At 39.5% G+C, this 10,993-nt stretch overlaps 1 protein-coding gene across 2 annotated transcripts; it reads right to left on the bottom strand.

The window, feature by feature from the left end:
• Positions 1–248: 248 nt before the first annotated feature.
• LOC149162369 (putative inactive dual specificity protein phosphatase-like At4g18593) lies at positions 249–6,199 on the bottom strand. 2 transcript variants are annotated; one of them, XM_089437237.1, is made up of 4 exons: positions 6,006–6,199; positions 4,237–4,987; positions 1,877–2,176; positions 249–1,752 (listed from the first exon to the last, which is right to left on the bottom strand). In XM_089437237.1, exons 3-4 carry the CDS (start codon positions 2,106–2,108, stop codon positions 1,598–1,600), a joined length of 387 nt encoding a protein of 128 aa, XP_089293363.1. In that variant the 5' UTR covers positions 2,109–2,176; positions 4,237–4,987; positions 6,006–6,199; the 3' UTR covers positions 249–1,597. The 2 variants fall into 2 exon arrangements, with proteins under 2 accessions (XP_089293363.1, XP_089293362.1); XM_089437236.1 differs by lacking the exon at positions 4,237–4,987 and having other exon boundaries at positions 6,006–6,196.
• Between the last annotated feature and the right edge of the window lie 4,794 nt (positions 6,200–10,993).

Below are 10,993 nucleotides of genomic sequence, written 5' to 3'. Positions count from 1 at the left end.
ATTGTTGAAAACTTGTTGGCAAATACCTCTATCATGTCATGAATCCTTTTTCAAGATAAATGTTCACTTTCAGATGAGCTGTAATCAGTGGATATAAGGTCTGCAAAGAATTCAGCTGCATTTACATGCTCTGGACAAACAAACCTGGAATATATTCTTGCAATAAAGTGCCTAGAACATTGGAAACCTAGAAACTTGGAAACGTATCCATATTTTTTGGAAACGTGTCCAAATTTTCTTGAAACTCCTTTGAAACATTTCCGATCTCAGACTGGTCGTTTCCGAAAAAGTGAAACGTGGCGGAAACATTTCATGCCATTTTGTACACCTTTCCGTATCCGAAATGCAGAACGACGTTTCTGGGAGTTGGGAGTAGCATTTCCGGTAACTTGGGTTTTAACATATGTTGTCAACAGTGCAAGACCCAAAACTTCTTGCAGTTCGGCATTCTTAGATTACAAACAGCCAGGTACGGATGTTAACCAATGCAATAAATTGTATCAGTAATTATGCCATGTAGCAACATATAGACTACACAGATGAAATCAATAACAAAGCAGAAGTCATAATCTAGTGAAGACTTAGGCAGTCTTCAATGCCGTTTTATCAACTATTGAGCATGGGGAGACTGGCAACTACTCAAACAGAGCTAGAATATCATGGAAGGAAGAATATTTAATTTACTAAGTTGTTAGATAGAGATCAGCAGTTTATCCGCTGTGATTTGCACTTTGAATTGAAAGCTAGTAGGAAAAACAACATTAAAAAGAGCTGAAACAAATTTCGGACTGTAACTGCTACATCATGAATGTAATTGTAAAGACAGTATTGGATTCAAATAATGTCATCGTTTGGTATGATGCATACATGCAAAGAAAATGCATAGAAATTTTCATCTTTCTTGTTTTCCAGATGCCTCTGAAATTTGCAGGAGCGGACAAGAATAGAAATGAAAGAAAATAGAGAAGCCGTAACAATATTAAGCCACTCTGTCTACTTGTCATCTTTGTCACCTTAGTCACCACATATGGCAATATTTGAGGGAAAATTTTGAAATTCACCAAATCTCAAGCACTGGCAAATATAATGGAAATTCCAAGTATAATGGTGAATTTTCAGGAAGTTGCACCAAAATTCATTTTGATTCTCTTTATCATCTTTTTACTAGCAATTTTTTTGTTACTTTCATTGTCATCAAATTTGAACACAAACATGAACCCAGTTACTTAGCTAGTCACCAACCTTTTTATGTCTTTTACAAGTCACATAACAGAACCACATCAGGAAGAAAACTTCATTTCAAAATATGAAGAATCACCTCGTTATCCTATATTGCAAACCAAGCAAATGCCAAAAAAAACTCAACCAGACAATACCTAAATAGCAGATAAGAATTACCTGTATGTTCTTTCACAGTAGACAAGCTTTTTTCTGAAGCTATGTTTTTATCATTTTATGTAAACATGCAATTTGTGAACACAGAAATAATTGCCCAAAAGCTGTATAACAGACTTTGTCATACCTTTTAAATAGTATTAAAATTACTATTTTCTGATCTACAAATGGATTTCAGAATCATAATCCTAGGCTTACAAATTCAGAATGTGCAAGTATCCATCCGACTTTTGCTTAACCGAAATGCTGGGTTCACCCAAGTTCCACAACTACATTGCAAGCCTGCCCAGTTGAAATAGCCCAAACGAGCTTTGCAACCAGCACACGTAAGTTTGCCTTCAACAGCGCCTTCTTGAACTATTTAAACAATTGAACACTCCTTATCAGCTCATACTGAAGATTATAGGAGAGCAAAATGCCAATACACGTTACAGAATACAGAGTATGCTAACAAAGATTAGTGCTTGAAGATGAATAATACCTGCTTCCATCCACTGCATTGGTTCCACAAATATCGATGAGCAGTCTAGTTTCCTCTCTGTCTGTGACAAATTGCTTGCACTCCTCCTTTTCCCCTTATAATGCATTTCTCCTTCCCCTGGACTGTGAGAGACTTCACTTTCCTGCGATGCAACAATTCTTCTGCATTTCTTGCAACGATATAATATGCTTGGGTTCTGCTCCACCTTCATCTGGGACTCATCGGTTTCCATTGGAAGAAGTATCCTGTCTGTCAAAATATTGCAGCTCACAACTTTGCCTTCCCTAACAATTGAGTCTCCTGTGTCATGCAGAAATACAATTTAAATGCACAGCTTGATGCAGATCGATCTTGGAATCAACGGGTATAACTGACAATTTGGTTTAAAACTCTAAGAGGGCTAGCGTAGGAGAAAGGTCAAAAGACCTTTATTGAGAATACAGTTCCTGTTTGTTGTATTGGGAATCAATACCCCAGCCTTAGGTTTCCAAAATAAATCGGAAGCTATGAATCAATCCCAGTAAATGTTAATGAAACCATAGAAGGCTTTACATAATGAAAGCTGGTGAAGTCCTCGTCAGGACTTCCATATGTAATAGTGTAATTACAAGAACTAGAATTGTCAAATGTCGATCTTATGACTTAGTTTTGTTGTTTATTTGAGAAAGGGCAAAGTGCTGAAATTGATTATTGAAGCTGCGAACATCCCCGTAAATGAAGACAAGTTTTTCTCACGTTATGCACCTCGTTTGAAAAACTGAATTCTTGATGCAATCATCAATAATTCTTGATGATTGTATATATATATATATATATACAATCATGCATCAATCATCAAGCATGATCATCTAGTCATTTGTACTATCTTGGGTTATGGATTGCATTTAGTAATAGTAGGGTACAATGATAGCTGTGCACATCTTGTTTATTGTGTTTATGTTAATTATTATTATGTACGCAAACCAATGTTTTAAAACTCCGACTCTGACTCGACCGAGGGTCAACTCCAACTCCGACTCCAACTTAGTATCGACTCGGCCGGCTCGATTTCAATGACTCGGTCGTTGTAAAAAATACATTAAATATTTATTTTTTATAAAAACACATAATTTTAAAGATTTTTATTCATGTTTTCAAACACACAGCATTAGAATATAGATAGAAGACAACATATGATCAAAGTAGGCTCATGAATATATCCATTATATCAAAATGGCACTCAGTGCACTGTCCAATACATACACGATGATGATATAGAGATCAAAACAAAAACACATAACCAAGGAGGCTATAAATGGCCTCCACAACAAAAGTCTGTGACCAGTACTACTGGCTACTGCTAGAGTTGCCAACATCATCTGGCTCAGTGTTACTTGGGAGCGGGAGCGTAAGCGGGGAGTGAGAGCGAAAACGGGAGCAGGAGCGACATTTTCAGAAGCTCCCGGTTTGGGAGCAAATCCCGGAGGAGTTCGACAACTAATGTCACTAACATCAAGGTACATAGAGGGATTGGTGCTCTTGATTAAATACAAGTTCTATAACCTAATACATGACAAAATTCAATGGAAACATTGCAAACCCCCAATCCTGAAATCATGAAAAACTGATAAGTCTGCTGGATTTTGAATGAAATCTAAAATTCTACTTTCTCCATATGAAATCCAATGAGGCCGGAACCACTCTCAAGCATCCTGAGTCATTTCATGGTAATGTTAAAAATTTAAGTAAAAGGATGAAAATGAAGATTAAGGAGAATGTTAACATTACCATGAAATTTGAATAGCATATCAATACTAGGAGAGGGGAATGGACCCCAAAGACCAAAAAACCAATTAATAAAACCATTTGGAGTCCCCCACACTCAGAAAAAACATAAAAAAATAAAAAAAATTGTGTTTTTGGGGTTTACTGGCTGCATGAAGTGACCCAACCGAGTTGATATGGACTCGGCCAAGTCGGCCGAGTTAAGACTGACCCGGCCGAGTCATGCCATGACTCGGCCGGGTCAGTCTTAACTCGGCCGACCGAACCGGTTCGACAGCCGAGTCGCAAATTTTTTTACCGGCTCAGACCAACTCGGCCGAGTCGGTTCCAAGCCGGCCGGCTTTTAAAACACTGACGCAAACTGATGTTATCTTCATCACTCTAACATGGCATCAGAGCAGGTAAACCTTGCCCTCTGATTTTGTTTAAATCATCATTCAGAGCATGAAAGTCATGGCATGCATATTGAGGATATTGGTCCAATCATTTCATCAAACACTTGGCATGCAACCTTGGTTGCAGCATTTTCTTGAACACTTGTTGTTTACCCTTTTATTAGTACTTGAAAAATGCTGTGGTAGAAGTTAGAACCAAACCTCCGATCTGCCTAATCCCAAGTTCAAGCTGACCCCATGCAGGCCAAGCTGTTTTTGTCAGAGACTCCTGCTATAAGCCTCACACGACCTGTGCTTTTATCCTCTCCAGGTATCAAAGCATAAAATACCCTGCCATGTGATTTTGTTTAAATCATCATTCTCACGGCATGAAAGCCTCACACAACCTCTGCTTTTATCCCTCTCCAGGTACCAAAGCATAAAAAAATCCCTGCCATGTGATTTTGTTTAAATCATCATTCTCCCGGCATGAATATTGAGGATATATTGGTACAATCATTTCATCAAACACTTGGCATGCAGCGTTGGTTGAAGCATTTTTTCAAATGCTTGTTGTGTGCCTAGCAGTTGAAAAATCCTTGCTGTGGTAGAACCAAACCTCTGATCTGCTCTCTCCCAAGGTCAAGCTATCCCCATGCAGACCAAGCTGTTTTCCTCACATAGTCCCACTATAAACCCCAAACAACCTGTGTTTTCATCTCTCTCCAGATATTTGCTGCTATACCAAAGTTATGGAGAGACAGACATACATTCATATCACAGCTCAGAGTGACCACAAAAGATCATGAAGCACATTTAGCTTGTGTTACTTGTCTACAGCGATTTTTCCCTCCCTCACATAGCTCAATGTGGTAGTGAGTTCGGCAGTGCACTCCATCCCATCACAGATTGCAGCAATTTATAGCACTGTTCTACAGCTTCATGGCCTTTCATGTGACTGATTATGAAGTCCCTGTATAATAGGTTACAGTCACTTCAAAAGAAAACTTTCTTTTAAACTGATGAAAGATCATTTTAATCTTTTTGGCTACAGTATACAGAACATATTTAAAAAAGATGAGATATATAGAAATCTCACGGGCTGTAAGAGCATTTTTTAATGCTTCAAGCATCTAACGTATTGTCATTTTGTTCTTATAAATAAATTTACAGATTTTTCTTCTTTGCACAAAATAAGAATTCCTTCTATGAAGATCTGAGTTGGTGTAATATAAAGAAGCATTGCAATTTTAAGTAAGTGAGCACAAGCAACTAGGCCCCTTTAAACAAGGATTGTAAGATTTCCAATCATAAAGACTTACAATATCAAATAGAATCCAGGAGAATTTGCTACCAGGTTCAAGATCCTTTTCAAGCAATCAAATTTATATAAGGGTTTTATCATTTCAAGGATACAGGACATGCACTTAGCCAACGGAGCTACCACTTAAACCCAATCAAGGGAATTGACCCTTGAATGAGAACTGACGGAGAATTCAAATATAGATAAGTCAGAAGTTCAGAACAATGGAGATGATTGTCCTTATGCAAAACATAAGGCATATAAACAAAAGACTCTGCACCATAGCTAATCTACAATATAAACCCCAAAAACATTTTTCTGTATTTAACAACTACCCAACACAGAATAATACATTGCAGGCACAAATAACAACCGCCGAAATATCACATGATATTGTAGACCGGGGCGAAAAAACAACCAAGCACAATGACTTGCAAGTAGATATGCCAACCAAAAAAAGCAAACAGGAAACCATAACGCATTCCTCGTAGCAGAAAAAATCAACAATCATGTTGGTATCAACATAATTGATAAACTAGAAGTCCATGGCAGACTACTTAGTATCATCAACTGTGAACTATAGTTTACTGTCAATGTCAGAAATAGACCTGGACACTAAAACCTATGAACCAAATTCACAGAAAACTTGCAACAATAGTATGTAACAGACGTGGGAGTGAAAACTTACCTTGAATTAAGAAAGAGCTAAAGCCCAGAAGCGTCCAGCAATGCGAGAATTCAAGTTCGATAGTCTAAAACGCTAAGGGGGGCTTAAGCTTATATGTTGGTCTGTGATAATGAAAGATTCGAGCCACATGGATTTGACTCGTGGGTAGTGGTGCTGGTTGAGGTTACTAATAGTGCATGGTATGGCCTTTTCGTCCGATAAAGGTTCATATGGTGGTCTCTTTGATATGATCGAGGACCAGTGATATTTTTTATTTTTATTTTTCAAAAGGTGGAAAAACCTATCAAACTCAGTTTGTCAAACCAACAGTGACGACAGCCATCTCTGGCTGCTATCCGCGAATGTCAGTTGACACATCACTGTTATCAAGGAAAACCACGCCACCTGAAATAACCCGCTGGTGGTCCGTAAGGGAGTAGGGTTTCACTCCTGCCAGATGCCTCTGGGTCTTGGGCCGTTAACCTATTTCCTTACGTCCGAGGAAGACGAGCTCTTAGCCAACCAGAAGCAGTTTTAGGGCATACCAGTCATATAGAATGGTATGTCATTTCTTTTTAATTTATTTTAAAAATATAATCAAATTATAAAAATCGGTAATTTGTGAAAGCGATTTAGGTTTAAGTTGAAATGTAAGGTAGGCAGGTATTCAGTAATTTTTAAATGTGAAAAAGAAATGTCAAAAGAAATTAGTTTAAGTGGTATAGTATTAGTTTAAAATGTGTTGGTCTTTGTGGCATTTATGAAATATTAGTTCTATCGGATGGAATAGTTGTCAACTTCAAATGTTATGTTGTAGTTGTGTAAATATTTTTAAACATTTACATGTCAACTCAATTAAAAATTAATAAAAAGATCATGTTGATATAAGTTTATGGATATATCTAGAAACTTATATCAAAATTCAATTTGTTATATTGTAATTTTGTTTGTTTGTGGTGGTTCACTTTTAAACATATCTTTGTGGCGTGGTGGTTCACATTTGGACAGACTTCGCATCTAAATACACACTTTGGCGGTTCTCTTTGTGGTGCGGTGGATATTTTATCTATGGTGGTCTGTGATGCTTATATGAACTTTGTCGCCATACATATGCGATGTGTATATAAAATTTGTGGCCATTATAATTATGTGATTGCTTCGGGTATTTGATCTTTAGTGGTGTGTATATAAACATACATTTGTAGTGCGTACATAAACTTTGTGCATACATTTGTGTGTGTGTGTATAAACATACATATTGTTATGCTCTTAATCCTGCAAGATGATACCAGAATACCAAATATGCGAAAAAATATACCCAAAACATAGAACAAGAGCAATAACAGCAAGTATTTTATTATTCAGAAAGCAAAGTTCACTTGTCTCTTCGAGGGGGCAACCTTCAATAGAGCTGAGCTCGATTACAAAATAAGACATGATGCTCCTCGCAAGGAGTCTCTATCCTTTATATAGGATTCATACATGCAATACCATGGGGCAATACCATGGTTCTTATTAATACCATCTATCTAATACCATGGCCCATTTGCAACTAACTATAACTATGACTCAATCCTATTACATAAATAAGGGGGTTAGGGTGAGACCCTAACATGCCCTCCCCCATAAGAATAGCCTTGTCCTCAAGGCTGAAGCTGCGGAAACTGCTGAAGAATAGTGGTTGGTTCCCAGGTTGCATCTTCCAGAGAGATGTCTTTCCACTTGACGAGGACTTCCTTGATCAGGCGGCCATGCAAATGCCGTTCTCGTGTGTCCAGGACCTGTTCAAATTGGAGGCAGATTGACCCTTCTTCATCCAGTTCAGGTAGATTGGTTTGAATTTTGCAATTGTTCCCAATCACTTTCTTGAGGCATGAGACATGGAAAACTGGATAGATTTTTGCAGTGGGTGGCAAAGCTAGCTTGTAGGCCACTTCTCCAATGCGCTGAAGTACTTGATATGGTCCGTAGAATTTTGGAGATAGTTTCTGACAACCCTTGTCTTTGAGTGATGTTTGCTTATATGGTTGCAGCCTCAAAAATACCTGATCCCCTTCTTGAAATTGGCGTTCTGAGCGATGTTGATCGACCTGTTGCCTCATGTGGTTTTGAGCTTAATGAAGATTCTCTCTAAGATGAGCGAGCATGGTTGTGCGGTTCTGTAGGAGTTGATCCACTGCTTGTACCTTTGAGCACCCCTTGATATAAGAAGTAGGGGAAGGAGGGAGTTGACCATAAACTGCTTCATATGGAGTCATTTTGGTGGTGGCATGATAGTTTGTGTTATACCACCACTCAGGTAGAGGTAACCACTGTACCCAGAGATGTTGCTTTAAGTGAAACACCTAAGGTAGGTTTCCAGATATTTGTTGACTGCTTTAGTTTGACCATCAGTTTGTGGATGATAAGAAGTATTGAGTTTTAGTTGGGTACCTTGTAGCCGCAAGGGTTCCTGCCAAAAATTACTGGTGAAGATCGAGTCACGATCAGACACAATGGAAGTGGGCATGCCATGCAATTTGAAGATCTGATCCATGAAAGATTGAGCGACCAAAGTCGGTGTAAAAGAGTGGGGTAGGGCACAAAAATGAGCATACTTAGAAAGTCTGTCCACAACCACCATGATGACTAACTTGTTTCCTGACTTTGGAAGTCCTGTAATGAAATCCATAGAAACCTCTGTCCATATTGATGCCGAGATGGGCAATGGTTGTAATGTGCCTGGTGCTTTGACTGTCTCTCCTTTGTTGTGCTGACAGATGTCGCATTCAGCTACAAAAGTAAGAATGTCCTTTTTCATGCCTGTCCAAAAAAATGATCTTCGAGTGCGAGCATACGTCTTCTGAAAGCCTGAATGTCCTGCAGTGGGAGATGAGTGCAACTCCGCCAAAATGCGGCTTTTGAGGGTGGATGTTGGTGATATTACGACTCTGTCCTTGTAGCGAAGAATCTCATCCTGCCACGAGTAGCCCTCGGTGGAATTTGGATCCGCCTACAATTGAGTAATGAGTTGGGAGAGCCAGGGATGTGAAAACCATTCCTTGCGAGCCTCTTCAATCCATTCTGGAATGGGAAGGGAAATTGCAAGCAAGGTACTTTCCTCCTCAAATTGGCGAGAAAATGCATCTGCTACAGTATTTTCACACCCTTTCTTGTAAATTATCTCATAATCATATCCCAGCATTTTGGCAAGCCATTTATTTTGTTGTGGTGAGGATAGGCGTTGCTCCAAAAAATATTTAAGGCTTTGATGGTCTGTGCGGATTTGGAAGCGTCGCCCCAATAAGTAAGGTTGCCAGGTATCTACTGCATGTAAGATGGCCATCATCTCCTTCTCATAGGTAGATTGTCCCAGATTCTTTCCACTTAATTGTTGGCTTGTGAAGGCCAAGGGTTGACCTTCCTGCATTAATACCGCCCCAATACCCGTACCCAAAGCATCACATTCAATGACAAAAGATTTGGTGAAGTCGGGTAGTGCTAAGACTGGAGTGGAACACATGGCATTTTTGAGAGCTGTAAAGGCCTGTTGTGCTTCATCATTCCAGCAGAATTAATTTTTCTTGAGGATTTGAGGAGGGGCCTCGCAATGCGACCATAATTGTGGACAAATTTGCGATAGTAGCCCATGAGACCCAAAAACCCTCTCAAGCTCTTCAAGGTCTTAGGTTGAGGCCAATCCTGCATTGCCTGGATCTTTTTGGGGTCCACCCTGACACCCTCACACCCCACAATGTGGCCCAAATACTCAACTTCTTCCATGCCAAAAGAACACTTGGACATCTTAACAAACAATTTATGCTCGTGGAGCAGTTGCAAGAGCAGATCTACATGCTGAAGATGTGCGGCCCAAGTGCGACTATAGATGAGGATGTCATCGAAGAAAACAAGGACAAATTTTCTGATATATGGTTTGAGCAGGTGGTTCATAAGGCTCTGAAAAGTGGATGGGGCATTACAAAGACCGAATGGCATGACCAGGAACTCATAATGGCCTTCATGAGTTCTAAAAGCAGTCTTTGGAATGTCGACTTCTTTCATGCGAATTTGGTGGTAGCCTGAGCGAAGATCAAGCTTAGTGAAGAATTGAGCCCCATTTAGTTCATCCAGCAAATCATCAACAACCGGGATGGGAAATTTATCTTTAACTGTCAACTTATTGAGGGCCCTGAAGTCTAGACACATACGCCATTCCCCATCTTTCTTGAGCACCATGACCACCGGTGATGAATAAGGACTAATGCTGGGACGAATGACGCCTGCTTCCAAAAGTTCCTTGATTATTTTTTCTATTTCATTCTTTTGGGCGAACGGATATCTATATGGGCGCACATTTGGTGGTTGTGCCCCTGGGACCAAAGTGATGCTATGATCATGTTCCCCTCTCGAGGGTGGAAGCTCATGAGGCTTGTCAAAGACTGGCTGATGGGTATTTAAGATCTGTTGCATCTCAAGATGAATCGAAAGAGAATTGGGTTCGAAGGCCTAGATGGCATTAAATTGAGCTATAACTCCATGATGGCCCTTTTTTAACAATTTTTCCATCCGATGTGAGCTGATGATAGAGGGAGCTCCCGCTTGGAGTCCGCGGAGGGTATGTGTGTGGTTGTTCTACTTAAAGCTCATATATAACTCCTGGAAATCCATTGTGATTGGGCCAAGTGTGCAAAGCCATTCAGCACCTAGGACAATGTCGCACCCTCCCAAGTGTATGGCAAACATGTGGGTCTTTAACTGATAATCCCCCATTTGAAGTTTGACATTTTTTCAGCAGCCTTCACATTTCATTGTGCCCCCATTCGCAATTTGGACTTGGAAGTTAGAAACTGCTCGTACAAAACAATGCACTGCTTCCACGACTCTTTGATGGATAAAATTATGTGTACTTCCACTATTAATCAAGACTACTACTGGGCAATGCTTAATAAAACCTCTGATTTTGAGAGTTTGAGGCGAAGAAATCCCTGCCAAAGCATGCAGCGAAATAACTGGTTCTTCAGATACATTGT

This window comes from Pinus tabuliformis, chromosome 5_2, assembly GCF_031772625.1.
Source record: "Pinus tabuliformis cultivar Carrire ecotype Pingquan chromosome 5_2, CPIR1, whole genome shotgun sequence".
Lineage (NCBI taxonomy): Eukaryota > Viridiplantae > Streptophyta > Pinopsida > Pinales > Pinaceae > Pinus > Pinus tabuliformis.
Note: the sequence above shows the minus strand (reverse complement) of the source record. Positions and strands in the feature narration are given on the sequence as shown.

Coding starts and splice junctions, on each gene's coding strand:
- LOC149162369 (XM_089437237.1), bottom strand. CDS start 2,108: ATGGAAACCGATGAGTCCCAGATGAAGGTGGAGCAGAACCCAAGCATA. Junction 1,753..1,876: donor AATGCAGTGGATGGAAGCAG/GTATTATTCATC, acceptor TTGTTTAAATAG/TTCAAGAAGGCGCTGTTGAA.